Source organism: Bufo bufo, chromosome 1 (genome assembly GCF_905171765.1).
Source record: "Bufo bufo chromosome 1, aBufBuf1.1, whole genome shotgun sequence".
NCBI classification, from domain to species: domain Eukaryota; kingdom Metazoa; phylum Chordata; class Amphibia; order Anura; family Bufonidae; genus Bufo; species Bufo bufo.
Window position 1 is genome coordinate 348,924,217 of NC_053389.1, and position 19,251 is coordinate 348,943,467.

The window sequence follows — 19,251 nt, forward strand, 5'->3', positions numbered from 1 at the left end:
CTCGTGACACATTGTACTTCATGATAGTCATAAATTAGAGTCAATATATTTCACCTTTATTTATGAAAAAATCCCAAATTTACCCAAAATTTCAAAAAAATAGCAATTTTCTAAATTTCTATTTCACTGCTTTTAAAACAGAAAGTGATACCTCATAAAATATTTATTACCTAACATTCCCCATATGTCTACTTTATGTCGGCATCATTTTGGAAATGTCATTTTATTTTTTTAGGACGTTAGAAGGCTTAGAAGTTTAGAAGCAATTCTTCAAATTTTCAAGAAAATTGCCAAAACCCACTTTTTAACCTCTTCAGGACACATGACGTACCGGTACGTCATGATGTCCTGGTACTTAACCTCTTAAGGACATAGGGCGTACAGGTACGCCCTTGTGCCCTGGTACTTAAGGACACAGGGCGTACATGTACGCCCTGTGTATTTTCGATCACTGCCGTGCGGCTGGCAGTGATCGGAACCCGGTGCCTGCTCAAATCATTGAGCAGGCACCTAGGCTAAATGCGCGGGGGGGTCCCGTGACCCCCCCATGTCGGCAATCGCGGCAAACCGCAGGTCAATTCAGACCTGCGGTTTGCTGCGATTTCTGAAGTTTCTGGTCCCCGCAGTCCCTGACCGCGGGGATCAGAAACTTTATATGCCAAAAAAAAAGTTTTATTTACCCCCCCCTGCACCCCCGAATGATTTTTATGGTGGCGGGAGGTGCAGGGGGAGGGTTGCGGGCGGTGTGGGCGGTGCGGGAGGCGGGCGGTGCGGCAGGCGGGATCGCGATCCCCCGCCCGCCTCCCCTTGTATAATCGTTGGTGTCTAGTGGGGATACCAGGGTGCCAGCACATTGCTGGCACCCTGGTATAAACGGCTGACATCTGCGATGCGATGTCAGCCGTTTAACCCTTTCCATACAGCGGTCCATACGGACCGCTGTATGGAAAAGGTTAACAGCGCAGGGAGCTCCCTCCCTCTCCCATCGGGGGGCTGCTGTGCCTTTGCAGCCCCCCGATGGGGAGGGAGAGAGCCCCCAGAGAGCCCCCCGAGAGATCCCCTCCTTACCCTTCCCCGTCTGCGAAGTTCTGAGCAGTACTGAGCAGACGGGGAAGGTTCCCATGGCAACAGGACGCCTCTCAGGCGTCCTGCTGTCCATGGTGCTGAACAGATCTGTGCTGAAAGGCATAGATCTGTTCAGTGTAAGTAAAATACAGTACAGAACAATATATATTGTACTGTACTGTATTATACAGACATCAGACCCACTGGATCTTCAAGAACCAAGTGGGTCTGGGTCAAAAAAAAGTGAATAAAAGTGAAAAAAAAGTAAAAATCAAAAAACACATTTATCACTGATAAAAAATGAAAAAAATAAAATTCCCTACACATGTTTGGTATCGCCGCGTCCGTAACGACCTGATCTATAAAACGGTCATGTTACTTTACCCGAACGGTGAACACCATAAAAATAAAAAATAAAAAACTATGATGAAATTGAAATTTTGCCCACCTTACTTCCCAAAAAAGGTAATAAAAGTGATCAAAAAAGTCGCATGTACGCCAAAATTGTAACAATCAAACCGTCATCTCATCCCGCAAAAATCATACCCTACCCAAGATAATCGCCCAAAAACTGAAAAAACTATGGCTCTTAGACTATGGAAACACTAAAACATGATTTTTTTTGTTTCAAAAATGAAATCATTGTGTAAAACTTACATAAATAAAAAAAAAGTATACATATTAGGTATCGCCGCGTCCGTATCGCCCGGCTCTATAAAAATATCACATGATCTAACCCCTCAGATGACCACCGTAAAAAAATAAAAATAAAAACGGTGTAAAAAAAGCCATTTTTTGTCATCTTACGTCACAAAAAGTGTAATAGCAAGCAATCAAAAAGTCATATGCACCCCAAAATAGATGCCAATCAAACTGTCATCTCATCCCGCAAAAAATGAGACCCTACTTAAGATAATCGCCCAAAAACTGAAAAAACTATGGCTCTTAGACTATGGAGACACTAAAACATTTTTTTGGTTTTAAAAATGAAATCATTGTGTAAAACTTACATAAATAAAAAAAATTGTATACATATTAGGTATCTCCGCGTCCGTGACAACCTGCTCTATAAAATTACCACATGATCTAACCTGTCAGATGAATGTTGTAAATAACAAAAAAAAAACGGTGTAATATAGAGCAACCAAAAATCATATGTACCCTAAACTAGTACCAACAAAACTGCCACCCTATCCCGTAGTTTCTAAAATGGGGTCACTTTTTTGGAGTTTCTACTCTAGGGGTGCATCAGGGGGGCTTCAAATGGGACATGGTGTAAAAAAAAAACAGTCCAGCAAAATCTGCCTTCCAAAAACCGTATGGCATTCCTTTCCTTCTGCGCCCTGCAGTGTGCCCGTACAGTAGTTTACGACCACATATGGGGTGTTTCTGTAAACTACAGAATTAGGGCCATAAATAATGAGTTTTGTTTGGCTGTTAACCCTTGCTTTGTAACTGGAAAAAAAATATTAAAATGGAAAATCTGCCCAAAAAGTTAAATTTTCAAATTGTATCTCTATTTTCCATTTAAATCTTGTGCAACACCTAAAGGGTTAACAAAGTTTGTAAAATCAGTTTTGAATACCTTTAGGGGTATAGTTTCTTAGATGGGGTCACTTTTATGGAGTTTCTACTCTAGGGGTGCATAAGGGGGGCTTCAAATGGGACATGGTGTCAAAAAAACCAGTCCAGCAAAACCTGCCTTCCAAAAACCAAACAGTGCACCTTTCACTCTACGCCCCGCTGTGTGGCCGTACAGTAGTTTACGGCCACATATCGGGTGTTTCTGTAAACGGCAGAGTCAGGGCAATAAAGATACAGTCTTGTTTGGCTGTTAACCCTTGCTTTGTTAGTGGAAAAAATGGGTTAAAATTTAAAATTAGGCAAAAAAATTAAATTCTCAAATTTCATCCCCATTTGCCAATAACTCTTGTGCAACACCTAAAGGGCTAACAAAGTTTGTAAAATCAGTTTTGAATACCTTGAGGGGTGTAGTTTATAGAATGGGGTCATTTTTGGGTGGTTTCTATTATGTAAGCCTCGCAAAGTGACTTCAGAGCTGTAGTGGTCCCTAAAAATTGGGTTTTTGCAAATTTCTGAAAAATTTCAAGATTTGCTTCTAAACTTCTAAGCCTTGTAACATCCCCAAAAAATAAAATATCATTCCCAAAATAATTCAAACATGAAGTAGACATATGGGGAATGTAAAATCATCATAATTTTTAGGGGTATTACTATGTATTACAGAAGTAGAGAAACTGAAACTTTGAAATTTGCTAATTTTTCCAAATTTTTGGTAAATTAGGTATTTTTTTATGCAAAATAAAAAAAAAATTTACTTCATTTTACCAGTGTCATGAAGTACAATATGTGACGAAAAAACTATCTCAGAATGGCCTGGATAAGTCAAAGCGTTTTAAAGTTATCACCACTTAAAGTGACACTGGTCAGATTTGCAAAAAATGGCCTGGTCCTTAAGGTGAAATAAGGCTGTGTCTCTAAGGGGTTAAGGACCAGTTCAGGTCTGAAGTCACTTTGTGGGGCCTACATAGTGGATACCCCCATAAATGACCCCATTGTAGAAACTACACCCCTCAAGTTACTTAAAACCGATTTTACAAACTTTATTAACCCTTTAGGCGTTCCACAAGAATTAAAGGAAAATGGAGATCAAATTTTTAAATTGCATTTTTTGGGCAGATTTTCCATTTTTATCCAATTTTTTCTTTAACACATCGATGGTTAACAGCCAAACAAAACTCAATATTTATTACCTAGATTCTGCGGTTTACAGAAACACCCCACATGTGGTCATAAACTGCAGGGTGCAGAAGAAAAGGAACTCCACATGGTTTTTAGATGCCATGTCCCATTTGATGATGCACCCTTACAGTAGAAACTCCCAAGAAGTGACCCCATTTTAGAAACTAGGGGATAAGGTGCCAGTTTTATTTGTACTATTTTTGGGTACATATGATTTTTTGATCATTCATTATAACACTTTATGGGGCAAGGTGACCATAAAATTGGTTGTTTTAGCACAGTTTTTATTTATTTATTTTTACAGCGTTCACCTGAGGAGTTCGGTCAAGTGCCATTTATTTAAAACAGATTGTTATGGACGTGGCGATACCTAATATGTATACTTTTTCTTATTTATTTAAGTTTTACACAGTAATAGCATTTTTGAAACCCAAAAAATTATGTTTTAATGTGTCCATGTTCTAAAAGCAATATTTTTTTTTTTATTTTTTTAGGGAATTTTCTTATGTAGGGGCTCATTTTTTGCGGGATGAGGTGACGGTTTTATTGCTACCATTTTGTGGGACATCTGCCTTTTTGATCACTTGGTGTTGCACTTTTTGTGATGTAAGGTGACAAAAATTGCTTGTTTTGACACAGTTTCTTTTTAAAAAATTTTTACGGTGTTCACCCAAGGGGTTAGGTCATGTGATATATTTATAGAGCTGGTTGTTACGGACGCGGCAATACCTAATATGTATACTTTTTCTTATTTATTTAAGTTTTACACAATAATAGCATTTTTGAAACCCAAAAAATCATGTTTTAATTTGTTCATGTTCTGAGAGCTATAGTTTTTTTATTTTTTGAGAGATTTTCTTATGTAGGGGCTCATTTTTTGCGGGATGAGGTGATGGTTTTATTAGTACCATTTTGTGAGATATACGCCTTTTTGATCACTTGGTGTTGCACTTTTTGTGATGTAAGGTGACAAAAATTGCTTTTTTTGACAGTTATTTTTTATTTTTATGGTGTTTATCGGACTGGGTCGATTATGTGATATATTTATAGAGCTGACAGCAATACCAAATATGTCTATTTTATTTTTTCTATTTTTAACATTTTTTTGTTTATTCCTAACTTGGGGAATTTTTTTTTTACATGTGAAACCTTTTTTTAATTTAATTTTTTTTAACACTTTATGACCTCTGGGGGACATTTACTTCACTTTTTTCTTCACTGTTAATTTCTCCTGTAACTGGGGCTGACATAGTAGCCCCAGTTACAGGAGAAATGCACCCCCCAGAGAGGCTGTACAGCGCAATACAGCGCTGTACAGGCTCAGTGCAGGGCTAATTGAGGTCTCTGAAAGACCTCACACAGCTCCTGCAAGCTCCGGTCCCGGCGATCACATGACCACCGGGCCGGAACAGGAAGCGCATAGCACTTCCTGCTCTGCATACACATAGCTCAGCGAGCGCTGTGTATGCAGCGATCCAGAAGGCAGGGACACCTGGGCACTGTCCCTGCCTTCTCCCTGGGTTGCCCTGCTGTCACTGTCAGCGAGCAACCCGATCAGCAGGTGCACGATTAGCGTGCAGCTGCAGTTTCTGAATGGACGTTCTGGAACGTCCATTCAGAAATAGAGAACCACCTCCCGAACGTTTATAGTCAACATGCGGACGGGAGGTGGTTAATAAAAAAAGTTATTTTATGATGCCAAAGCTACATACATTTAGTATCTTCATAAGTGTATCAACCCACAGAATAAAGTTATGTCACTTACATAAACCACATAAAACCTAAAAATAAAAAAGACTTACATTTTTGCCCACCTCACCTCCAAAGAATTGAAATAAAAAAATATCAAAAACTCATATGCACCCAAAAAGGGTGCTAATAACAGTTCAACAGTCCTTAAACAAAGAAGCACTCTCATAGCTCAGACAAAAAAAAAGTTATGGCTCTTAATACTATAATTTCAGCAAAATCCATGTTCAAAAAAATAAATGGCGCACTTTCCCTTCTGAGTCTGTTTGCAAACAGCAGTATATGATCACATGTGGGGTATTTCCATACTCATGAGAAAATAACTGTGTAGGGTGCTTTTTTCTTCTGTTACACCTTGCTAAGATTCTAAATTTGGGGCTAAAGCAATTTACCATTGGGAAAAAAAATGAATTTTTCATTTTTATAGTCCATTGTTAATTTTATGATACATCGGTGGGGTAAAAACCACTACTACATGGGGCAGTGTAGTTTTAAAAATGGGGTAATTTCTTTGGAGTTTCCACTATATTAGTACCTCAGAGGTATTGCAAATGTGACATGGTGCCTGTAACCCATTCCACCAAAATCTGCACTTCTAAAGTCAAATGGCACAGCTTCTGAGCCCTGCATTTGTCTAGACAGCTGTTTATGACTGCATATGTGATATTTCCATACCCAGGAGAAATAAATTTTCATGTCCCATTTCTAAGAAATTCTATGGAACACCTGTGGAGTTCAAATGTTCTCTACACCCATACATGAAAACATTGAGGGGTGTAGTTTCCAAAATTGGGTCTTTGGGGGAAGAGGGTTATGTTTTGACCACTCAAGGCTTTGCAAACCTGAAATTGAGATCTCAAAATCCATAAGGTGCACCTGCATTTATGAAGCCATTATTGAGTCAAGTAGCATTCGAGGGCCAAATATGGAATATTTATAAAAAATAAAAAATGCAAATGTAGGGCAATGAACATGGAATTTTATTTTACAAAAAAGTGGATAAAAAATTAAAAGCTTCAATAAAACACAGACGTTTTTAAATTTCACCCCTGTTTTAAATTAATTCCTGTGAAACAGCTAAAGGATTACAAAAACTTCCTTAGGCCTCATGCACATGGCCATTGTGCGGCAGTTCAGTGCATTGGGGACCACAATTTGCTGTCCCCAATGCACGAGCAACGTCCGTGCGGCGACCGGGACGAATCAAGACCCATTTAACTTGAATGGGTCAGTGATCCGTTCGCACCGCAAAAAAATAGAACATGTTCTATTTTTTTAGCGGTGCGGAGGCACGGACAGAAACACCACGGAAGCACTTCGTAGTGCTTCCGTGCCTCCGTTCTGTACCACAGCTCCGGATTGCAGACCCATTCAAGTGAATGGGTCCGCATCCGTGATGCAGGGAGCACACGGCCGGTGCCCGTATATTGCGGGCCGCAATGCGGCTGCGGCCGGGCAACTGCCGTGTGCATGAGGCCTAAATGCCATTTTGAATACTTTGCAGTTTTAAATGGGGGTGTATTGTGGGGGTTTGTAATATTTTGGCCTCTCAGGCAGTTCACAACAGAATTAGTCACTTAAAAAAATTGGTGTCCGAGATTTTCTTGCAAATTTGATAAATTGCTGCTAAACTTATAAGCCTGTTAATATCTCCAAAAATAAAAGTGCATTTCAAAAATAATGCCAACATAAAGTGGATAATTGGTAATACAAATTATTAACTATTTTGTGAGGCATGACTGAATTAAAAGCAGAGGAATCCAAATTTGACAAACTGCACATTCTGTTAAATTTTAATTATATTTAGTTTTTATAAACAACAGCCAAAATTTAACACTAACATAAAATATTATGGGGAGATTTATCAAAATCAGAATCAGATTCCACCTTACAATTTTTCAGGGCTCCTTTGGAAAATGAAAAATGGAATATGGTTGCTATGGACAGCTAAACCAGTTTTTCTTTGCTCCAGTTTTGATAACTCTCCCCCTATGTGACACAAAAAACGGTCTCAGAATTGCTTGGGTAATAATATTCCAATGTTATTACCACATAAAGTGACACATCAGATTTGAAAAATTAGACTCTGCCCTCAAAGGGGTTCTCTGGGAATATTGTTTTTTTCTGGACAGCCTGCCTCTGTAAATAGAAGATCCATACTTACCTGCTCCCCACCCCACTTTGGTCCGCTGCGCTGGATCCCGCATGTTCTTTTTTCAGTCCCCCGGACTGTTTACATCTGGCGGTGCATGGGTGTAGTCACATGCTCTGTTGCAGCCAATAATCAGTCCAGGGACCAAACCATAGATATGTGGGGGCCAGCACAGAGGACCAGAGCAGAGGGGAGCATGTAAATATGGCAAGAAAAAATGAATGAATGCAAAACCTCTTTAAAGGTTTTGTGCATCTTTAATTTTACTCATTTTTGGAAAAAAAAATGTTTTTTTCAAATAGCCTTTATTAAAAATGGTCAACAGTTTTTCTCTATGGTGTTCACTTTCACATCTACAGATGATTGCTTTCTGTTTTAGGCCTCATGCACACAAACGTTGTTTTGGTCCGCATCCGAGCTGCAGTTTTTGCGGCTTGGATGCGGACCCATTCAGTTCAATGGGGTTGCAAAAGATGCGGACAGCACTCCGTGTGCTGTCCGCATCCGTTGCTCCGTTCCGTGGTCCACAAAAAAAAAATATAACCTGTCCTATTCTTGTCCGTTTTGCAGACAAGAATAGGCAGTTATATTAATGGCTGTCCATGCCGTTCCGCAAATTGCGGAACGCACATGGACACCATCTGTGTTTTGCGGATCCACATTTTGCGGACCACAAAACACACAATGGTCGTGTGCATGTAGCCTTACATTGAATCTGCCAGAGCTTTTGGCTCAATCTGTAACTTTTTAAGTCCAAGACTGGCTTATTCCTTAAGGCCTCTTTCACCGTATGGCTTTTTCAGTGTTTTGCGGTCAGTTTTTCACGGATCCGTTGTTCCATTTTTTGTTTCCGTTGTGTTTCCGTTTCTGTTCCGTTTTTCTGTAAGGCATATACAGTATACAGTAATTACATAGAAAAAATTGGGCTGGGCATAACATTTTCAATAGATGGTTCAGCAAAAATGAAACAGATACGGAAGACATATGGATGCATTTCCGTACATATTCCGTTTTTTTTTTTTTTTTGCGGACCCATTGACTTGAATGGAGCCACGGAACATGATTTGCGGGCAATAATAGGACATGTTCTATCTTTCAACGGAACGGAAATATGGAAACGCAATGCATACAGAGTACATTCCGTTATTTTTTGCGGAACCATTGAAATTAATGGTTCCGTATACGGAACGCAAAAAACGGCCCGTAAATAGAAAAAAAATATGGTTGTGTAAAAGAGGCCTAAGGGTCTAATACATAGATTAGGTCACGTTTACCAATAAAGTAACAAAGGGGCCATATTGGGGCCCTATGCTTTTAAATCTGAGTATGCTCCTTTATTTATTATAAAAGTTCTCTTTTCTTGTAGTCATATTCCAGATAGTGAAGACATTCTTTTGGTAAGTACCTAATTTAGGGTTAAACGTATTTGATTGATTATGTAGACTTGGTACTGTATCTTTTTGTTCAGAAAAATGTGACAAATCTGCAGTGTGAAAACATACAGTTAGGCCTCATGCACACGGCCGTGCCGTTTTTTGCGGTCCGCAAACCGCGGATCCGCAAAAAACGAAAGCCGCCCGTGTTGCCTTCCGCAATTTGCGGAACGAAACGGGCGCTGGCAATGTAAATGCCTATTCTTGTCCGCAAAGCGCGGACAAGAATAGGACATGTTATATTTTTTTAACAGGGCCGCGGAACGGAGCCACGGATGCGGACAGCACACGGAGTGCTGTCCGCATCTTTTGTGGCCCCATTGAAGTAAATGGGTCCGCATCCGAGCTGCCAAAACGGCGGCTCGGATGTGGACCCAAACAACGGCCGTGTGCATGAGGCCTTACGGTACTGTCACGGCCATGGCCATGACTGTGACTCCTTAACCGCATGCGGTTGCCTGCGGTTTGTTTTTGGTTGTTCAACCACAGGTGAGGGCTGCTTGTGTGTTGCCTCACTTGTGGTTGCCGCGGGCAACAAGTGGTTTGAGATTGTCGCAGATAGCAGCCTGAGCTGGTGCTAGGCAGCTTGCGGCATCTTCATGCGGTTACACCTAGCTACCGCTTTGTTAGGTGTGTGTGTATGTATGTATGGTGTGCACTGTGTTTATATTACGTGTGCACTGAGACCTTTCCCTTCACTGTGGCTGCTCGCAGCAACGTTTTGTATAGTGTGTACATGTGGTGGCAGTGTCCCGGCCTTTGGGCTGACTCCCAGGACATGGTAGCCACCCATGTCGTTGCCTGCGGCAACAGCCACAGTGTGACTTTCGTTTTGACACTTCCCCTTTAAGTTGGTGTTTTCCCTTCCCTGTGGTTTTGGAAGGGTTAACTCCCTTTCTGTGTGTATGAGTCACGGGGTGTGTCTGATTGTGTGGGTGTGGCCACTTAGGCCTATATAGCCTTGGTGTTTGGCATGGCTCAGTAGGTTGCTTCAGCCATGCTTAGCTGGAGCAGCCTCCTGTGTTTACCAACTGCCAGTGAGAGCCACCCTTGTGGTTCATAAATATAATGTCACTTTAAGTTTATGTTCATCTTTATGTGTGATGTCTATGCGATGGTCTGTTGGGATTTTCCTATGTTGTTTAGTGCAGCTTATGGATCTGGATTCCTGTTTGCACAGGGATCCAGTCAGCAAGGCTGTGGCAGGTAGGTCGAACTCGGATAGTTCACCTGCCATATCCGTAAGACTGTTTGTGTTCCCCTTTTCCCTGCAGCACGGCCAGTGAGACCCCTGTTCCTCCGTGTCCAGTAGGAACAGGCCGTCTTACCTTGACTCCTAGTCTAGGGACCGGTCGGAGGGTGAGTTAGTAATCCGAGGTTCCGGAGCATGGGTCCTCCTACCTTAAAGGTCGGCCCATGCAGCTAGGAGTTAGGGTCAAGTTAGGGACGCTTTAGGAGGTGACCTGCTCCCTAATCCTGTTGTCCTGGCCGAGCAGCCATAACATCATCTGGCATCGCACGGCTGAGGATTTCCCCCATCCTCAGCCGTGACAGGTACTTTCACACTAGAGTTATTCTTTTCCGGCATTGAGTTCCGTCCTAGGGGCTCAATACCGGAAAAAAACTGATCAGTTTTATCCTAATGCATTCTGAATGGAGAGCAATCCGTTCAGAATGCATCAGGATGTCTTCAGTTCAGTCATTTTGCCTTTTCAGGACGGAGATAATACCGCAGCATGCTGCGGTTTTATCTCCGTCCAAAATTCCACACTTGCCAGAATGCCGGATCGAGCATTTTTTCCCATTGACATGCATTAATGCATATTGTTGAATGGATTAGGCAGTGGCTGAGGGACAGACAACAGGGTTGTAGTCCATGGAGTATATTCAGACCATGGTCTTGTTACCAGTGGGCTACCTCAGGCATCTGTTCTGGGACCCATATTGTTTAATATCTTTATCAGCGAAATTGCAGAAGGCCTCGATGGTAAGGTGTGTCTTTTTGCTGATGACACAAAGATTTGTAACACGGTTGATGTTCCTGGAGGGATACACGAAATGGAAAAGGATTTAGGAAAACTAGAGGAATGGTCAAAAATCTGGCAACTAAAATTTAATGTTGATAAGTGCAAGATAATGCACCTGGGACGTAAAAACCCAAGAGCAGAATTTAATATCAGTGATACAGTCCTAACCTCAGTATCTGAGGAAAGGGATTTAGGGGTCATTATTTCAGAAGACTTAGGCTGGGTTCACACGAGCGTGTCCGGATTAGTTCCGGATGCGTCCCGGTGTGTTGCGGCAAACCCGCGCGAGTAGGAATGCAATTGCAGTCAGTTTTGACTGCGATTGCGTTCCGATGTTCAGTTTTTATCGTGCGTGTGCAATGTGTTTTGCACGCGCGTGATAAAAAACCGACTGTGGTACCCAGATCCGAACTTCTTCACAGAAGTTCAGGTTTGGGTTCGGTGTTGTGTAGATGTTATTATTTTCCCTTATAACATGGTTATAAGGGAAAATAATAGCATTCTGAAAACAGAATGCATAGTAAGTGATCAGTTGAGGGTTAAAAAAAATAAAAAAAATTAACTCACCTTCTCCGTTTGTTCGCGTAAGTCCCGGTCTCTTCTTTACTTCTCAAAAGATGAACTATGGGCTAAAGGACCTTTGGTGACGTCAGATCACATGCTCCAATCACATGGTCCATCACCGCGGTGATGGACCATGTGATTGGAGCATGTGATCTTACGTCACCAAAGGTCCTTTAGCCCATAGTTCATCTTTTGAGAAGTAAAGAAGAGACCGGGACTTACGCGAACAAACGGAGAAGGTGAGTTAATTTTTTTAATTTTTTTTAACCCTCAACTGATCACTTACTATGCATTCTGTTTTCAGAATGCTATTATTTTCCCTTATAACCATGTTATAAGGGAAAATAATACAGTGAATAGACTGTCACCTAGCAACCATGCGTGAAAATCGCACAGCATCCGCACTTGCTTGCGGATGCTTGCGATTTTCACGCAACCCCATTCACTTCTATGGGGCCTGCGTTGCGTGAAAAACGCAGAATATAGAGCATGCTGCGATTTTCACGCAACGCACAAGTGACGTGTGAAAATCACCGCTCATCTGAACAGCCCCATAGAAATGAATGGGTCAGGATTCAGTGCGGGTGCAATACGTTCACCTACCGCATTGCACCCGCGCGGAATACTCGCCCGTGTGAACGCAGCCTTAAAGGTAGGCAGACAATGTCATAGAGCAGCAGGAAATGCTAGCAGAATGCTTGGGTGTATAGGGAGAGGCATTACCAGTAGAAAGAGGGAGGTGCTCATGCCGCTCTATGGTTTGCGGCTTTTACATGATGCGGCGGCGGTGCCATCGGATCCCCATGCGGCTGTAGGGGGAACCCGATGGCATGGAAAGCAGTGCGATGCCTTCCTTAGGCATCAGCGCTGCCTTCCTGTGATGAACCTGTGAGATCCAGCCCCCTGGATCTCACAGGCCGGAAGCTGTATGAGTAATACACACTGTATTAATCATACAGCCAATGCATTCCAATACAGAAGTATTGGAATGCATTGTAAAGGAATATACCCCCCAAAGTTCAAGTCCCAAAGTGGGACAAAAAATAAAGTGAAAAACAAAGTTGAAAAAATTAAGTTTCAAGTACAAATAAACAAAAACGTAATTTTCCCCAAATCAAGTAAAAATAAATTGGTAAAAATAGGAAAAAAAAAAAGTAGACATATTAGGTATCGCCGGGTCCATATCGACCGGCTCTATAAACATATCACATGACCTAACCCCTCAGATAAACACCGTAAAAAATATAAAATAAAAACTGTGCTAAATATGCAAAAATGAAATCATTGTGTAAAACTTACATAAATAATAAAAAGTATACATATTAGGTATCGCCGCATCTGTAACAACCTGCTCTATAGAAATATTACATGACCTAACCCCTCAGGTGAATACCGTAAAAAAGAAAAAAAAAAACTGTGTAAAAAAAGCCATTTTTTGTCACCTTACATCACAAAAAGTGTAATAGCAAGCGATAAAAAGTCATACACACCCCAAAATAGTGCCAATCAAACAGTCATCTCATCCTGCAAAAATTATACTCTACCCAAGATAATTGCCCAAAAACTGATAAAACTATGGCTTTCAGACTATGGAAACACTAAAACATGATTTTTTTTTTTTTTTTATGAAATCATTGTGTAAAACTTACCTAAATAAAAAAAATTGTATACATATTAGATATTGCCGCATCCGTGACAACCTGCTCTATAAAAATACCACATTATCCAACCTGTCAGATGAATGTTGTAAATAACAAAAAATAAAAACGGTGCCAAAACAGCTATTTCTTGTTACCTTGCCTCACAAAAAGTATAATATAGAGCAACCAAAAATCATATGTACCCTAAATTAGTACCAACAAAACTGCCACCCTATCCCGTAGTTTCTAAAATGGGGTCACTTTTTTGGAGTTTCTACTCTAGGGGTGCATCAGGGGGGCTGTCAAAAAAACAGTCCAGAAAAATCTGCCTTCCAGAAACCGTATGGCATTCCTTTCCTTCTGCCCCTGCCGTGTGCCCGTACAGAGGTTTACGACCACATATGGGGTGTTTCTGTAAACTAAAGAATCAGAGCCATAAATATTGAGATTTGTTTGGCTGTTAACCCTTGCTTTGTAACTGGAAAAAAAAATAAAAAAATTGAAAATCTGCCAAAAAAGTGAAATTTTGAAATTGTATCTCTATTTTTCAATCATTCTTGTGGAACACCTAAAGGGTTAGCAAAGTTTGTAAAAACAGTTTTGAATACCTTGAGGGGTGTAGTTTCTAGAATGGGGTTATTTTTGGGTGGTTTCTATTATGTAAGCCTCACAAAGTGACTTCAGACCTGAACTGGTCCTTAAAAAGTTGCTTTTCGAAAATTTCTGAGAAATTTAAAAATTTGCTTCTAAAACTTCTAAGCCTTGTAACGTCGCCCAAAAATAAAATGTCATTCCAAAAATGATCCTAACAGGAAGTAGACATATGGGGAATGTAAAGTAATAACTATTTTTGTAGGTATTACTATGTATTATAGAAGTAGAGAAATGAAAACTTGGAAATTTGCTAATTCTTCAAAATTTTTGGCAAATTTGGTATTTTTTTTATAAATAAAAATGATTTTTTTTTACTCCATTTTACCATTGTATGAAGTACAATATGTGACGAAAAAACAATCTCAGAATGGCCTGGATAAGTCAAAGTGTTTTAAAGTTATCACTACATAAAGTGACACTGGTCAGATTTTCAAAAATGGCCTGGTCCTTATGGTGAAAATAAGCCCAGTCGCTAAGGGGTTAAGCGATTTTTTTTCCGCTAACAAAGCAAGGGTTAACAGCCAAACAAAACTCAATATTTATTACCCTAAGGACTCTGTGTTTCCGTTTTTTGTTTCAGTAGTGTTTCCGTTTGAATTCAGTTTTTTGCAGAACGCAAACGGAAATGGAAGCATGGCATATACAGTATACAGTAATTTCATCGAAAAATTTGGCTTGGCATAAAATTTCTAATAGATGGTTCCGCAAAAACAAAACGGATACAGAAAACATAAGGATGCATTCCGTTTTTTTACAGCCCTATTGACTTGAATGGAGCCACGGAATGTGATTTGCGGGCAATAATAGGACATGTTCTATCTTTGAACAGAACGGAAAAACTGAAATATGGAAACGGAATGCATACGGAGTATATTCATTTTTTTTTTTTGCCGGACCCATTGAAATAAATATTTCCGTATACGGAGGGCAAAAAACGGAATGTAAATGGAAAAAAAAAATTTGTGTGCAAGAGGCCTGATTCTATAGTTTACAGAAACACCCCATTTGTGATCGTAAATCGCTGTCTGGGCACACGGCAGGGCACAGAAGAAAATGAGCGCCATATAGTATTTATTTGTCATGTCACATTTGTAGACCCACTGATGCACCCCTAGAGTAGAAACTCCAAAAAAGTGACCCCATTTTGGAAACTACGGGATAAGGTGGCAGTTTTGTTTGTACTATTTTTGGGTACATATGATTTTTAGTTGCTCTATATTATACTTTTTGTGAGGCAAGAAATATCTATGTAGTGAGATAAATTGGATGTGATGGTCCCTATTCCTGAGATGATGGGTCTGCCAGGTGGTTGTTGTAGGTTTTTAGGTATTTTTGCTAAATAGTAGAAGAACGGAGTTTGGTGATGCTTGACGGTGAGGAAATCTCTTTCTTTTTTATTGAGTATATCATAATCAAAAGCTTCTTGGAGCAGAGATTTATATTTTTCCAGAATGGTATCAGTGGGGTCAATTAATAGAGGGCTGTAATACGCATTGTCGGACAGTATTCGCATAGATTCTAATAAATAATAGTCTTTGTTTAGAAGTACGATACCGCCTCCTTTATCTGCAGAGTGAATAATCAGGTCAGGATTGTCTTTCAAGGATTTTAGAGCAGATTTTTCATTTCTACTAAGATTATTGCGTGTGATGTGATGTTCTTTTTCTAATTCTCGAAATTGCACGGACACAATAGATTGGAATGTCTCTAAATGGTTTCCTCGGTGGTGAATTGGATATAAACTAGATGGAGGTTTCACTGGTACATGTAAAACTACTTTGGGAATTGCTAGTTGAGGAGTTCTCTTTGGAAGAACTATTTAAGGAGTTCTCTCTTTTTTATTTCAAAATGTCGATTTAGGCCTCTTTTACACTGGCGTGTGCGGCCAGTTGCCGTATTGCGGACCGCATTTGCGGATCCGCAATACACGGGTGGCTTTCTGTGGGCATTCCACATCATGGATGCGGACCCATTCACTTGAATAGGTCCGCAAATCCGGAGATGCGGAATGGTGCTGAACAGAACCACGGAACGGAACCCTACGGAAGCACTACGGAGTGCTTCCGTGGGGTTTCGTACCGTACTTCCGTTCCGCAAAAAGATAGAACATGTCCTATCTTTTTGCGGAATGGCCGGATCGCGGACCCATTCAAGTGAATGGGTCCGCGACCCGCTGCGGCTGCCCCACGGACTGTGCTCGTGTATTGCAGCCCGCATTTTGGACTGCCGCTCATCCTTTGTTATCTATCTTTTGGAGTGTCCCTGCAACCTGCAATATATAGGACGAACAACTCAGTGTATGAGAACCAGATTAAAAAAACAATAGATGTAATATAAATAATGAAAAACACCATAGCGTTTCTAGACATTTTGATACACAGCACAACCGCAATATATCTGTTCTAAAACTTACCATCATCGACTGGATTCCTCCAAACACCAAAAATAGATTCCAACAATGAGTAAAAAAAGAATCCTATTGGATATTTTGCCTGCAGACGCTGGTACTTGAAGGTCTCAATGAAGTCCTAGAACATACTAAATAAATAATATTCAAGCTTCCTACCACAAGCACTTACTATAGACGAATAAATATTCACTATAGAATAATAAATAATTATTTTAACAGAGTCTTTTATTTTATCAGAGCTCTCTATCATAAATAATGATTTTATGTCAGCCCTCCCCCCTTTTTTTTTAAATATATATATTTTTTTATTAGTACGTTAGAATGTGTTACCAAAACAGTTTATCACTGTTTTTCAGATGTGTGTATGTGTATGTATGTATATATTTATGTACATTTGTATATGTGTGTATGTATATATATATATATATATATATATATATATATATATATACACTATTAATTATTTATTGCTTTTATATATGTTTACATAATATTTTTAATTATTTATGCTACCAAATGTATTTGTGGACTGAACCTGTCAATCCAATGATGTCCTTTCCAGTTTTTTTGTATAAATCCTGGTGTGTGCCACTCTTCTGGGTAAGCCTGAAGAAGCCGACGGAGCGTCGGTGAAACGCATAGCTAAGCTAAGACCCGATCACTTTGTTTATGTCTAGTTTTATACTAAAATAAAGTGTGGTTAAATCTTAGCGCCCCGGTAGTACTGCCATTTTTTACCTAAATTTACCTCTGATCATCGGGACCTACTCTTGATGCCTGCAGCAAAAGGGAGCTGCTTCGATACCGCACAAGCTAGTCCACATATGCTTTTCAAATGTTGTGCATGGCGTTCACAACCTGATCTGGTGAGTTACGATCCCTGACAATTAGGGGCTCTCTCCGAAAGATAGTCTACACACAGGGGGCGCGGTCCATCTCTATTCTCTTCTAATCGGAGTATAGATTAAGTGGTCCAAATTAGCAGTGTCTTTTTTTTTTTTGTAAATGAGGGGAGCAGACCAGGGCTGCTAATAAAGGCATCTGTGAAGCTATGTCACATATTGAGGCTGTATCACAGCCAGATCCCCCATAACAGTGTGTCATCCACAGATCCCCCATAACAGTGTGTCATCCACAGATCCCCCATAACGGTGTGTCATCCACAGATGCCCCATAACAGTGTGTCATCCACAGATCCCCCATAACCGTGTGTCATCCACAAATCCCCCATAGCAGTGTGTCATCCACAGATCCTCCCACAACAGGGTTTGATCCACAGATCCTCCCACAACAGGGTCTCATCCACAGATCCCCCACAACAGCGTCATCCACAGATCCCCCCACAACAGTGCCATCCACAGATCCCGCCACAACAGTGTGCCATCCACAGATCCCCCCACAACAGTGTGCCATCCACAGATCCCCCCCAACAGTGTGTCATTCACAGATCCCCCTAACAGTGTGTCATTCACAGATCCCCCACAACAGTGTGTCATTCACAGATCCCCATAACAGTGTGTCATCCACAGATCCCCCATAACAGTGTGTCATTCACAGATCCCCCCATAACAGTGTGTCATCCACAGATCCCCCCATAACAGTGTGTCATCCACAGATCCCCCCATAACAGTGTGTCATCCACAGATCCCCCATAACAGTGTGTCATCCACAGATCCCCCATAACACTGTGCATGTACAACATTATCTCCATTCTATGGAATAAAATAAAAAATGCAGAGCCAGTGATCAGCTATTTTCAGAACACTCATAGCATAATGGAGGATGAACATGCATGCACACTGTGCTCTCCCTTCACTTCAGAGACCGAGATTGGACAACCCCTTTTTTCCAGCTTGTGGTTTTATAAACTGCACCAGGGAAAAAAAGAAGTGCCTTGGCCATTTTTCATGCAGGTTCTTTGTCCAGATTTCCTTTTGAAAATGGTCACAAATGAAAATCCACGCAAAAACTGTATCAAAAGGTGTTATAAAATGCATTAAAAAAAAACACATCCAAAAAACCTGATGCGGATTCTGCATTAGGTTTTTTTAAGCACAGAAAATACTCTGTGTGAACATACTCTAAAGGCTGCAGGATCAGCAGTTTACAGTGAAAATGCTAAAGCAATCAGTCACTGTGGTTGCAACCACTGCCTGTGCCTACAAAGTCCTGTCAGACTTCTGGTCCAGTATTTCAGGATTTGGGGCCCAATTTAAATTTTTACCAGGGCCACACTTTGTCTAAAACCGGCCCTGGCTCTGTAGACCGATATATAAAAAGTTATGGTTGCCCAAAGATGGTGATGCAAAGAAAATTTTGATTTTTTTTTCAAAGGTTTTTATTTTTAAAAAGTAAAAAAAGATTTTTTCGTATCACCGTGTGTTTATATGTGGTTAAATATGAAAAAAAAATTGATGCACTAGCACTACACATGTTTGGTATCACAGCGTCAATAACAACCTGATATACAGAAAGATCATGGTACTTTTACCACACGGTGAACACCACAAAAAAATAAAAATAAAACTATGATGGAATTGCAATTTTGTCCACCTCAATAAAAAAAAAAAAAAATACATAAGACAATCTCCCAAAAAAATAAAAATAATAATATACGGCTTTCTGAAAATGGACACAAAAACATGATTTTTTTAAATGCTTTTATTGTGTACAACCAAAATAAATTAAAATAGACATTAGGTATCACCGAAACTGTAACAACTTGCTCTATAAATATATCAAATCTAAACTGTCAGGTGAAAACAGCAAAAAGCATAAAATACTAACTATGCCA

At 40.3% G+C, this 19,251-nt stretch overlaps 1 protein-coding gene across 2 annotated transcripts in view; it reads left to right on the plus strand.

The window, feature by feature from the left end:
- LCP2 (lymphocyte cytosolic protein 2) overlaps positions 1–19,251 on the plus strand; it is a 583,862-nt gene that overhangs the window by 400,432 nt on the left and 164,179 nt on the right. For both annotated transcript variants that reach the window (XM_040442789.1, XM_040442797.1), the window contains one exon: positions 9,096–9,126. In XM_040442789.1, the coding sequence (XP_040298723.1) occupies positions 9,096–9,126 (31 nt within the window). The remainder of the gene's footprint in view (positions 1–9,095; positions 9,127–19,251) is intronic.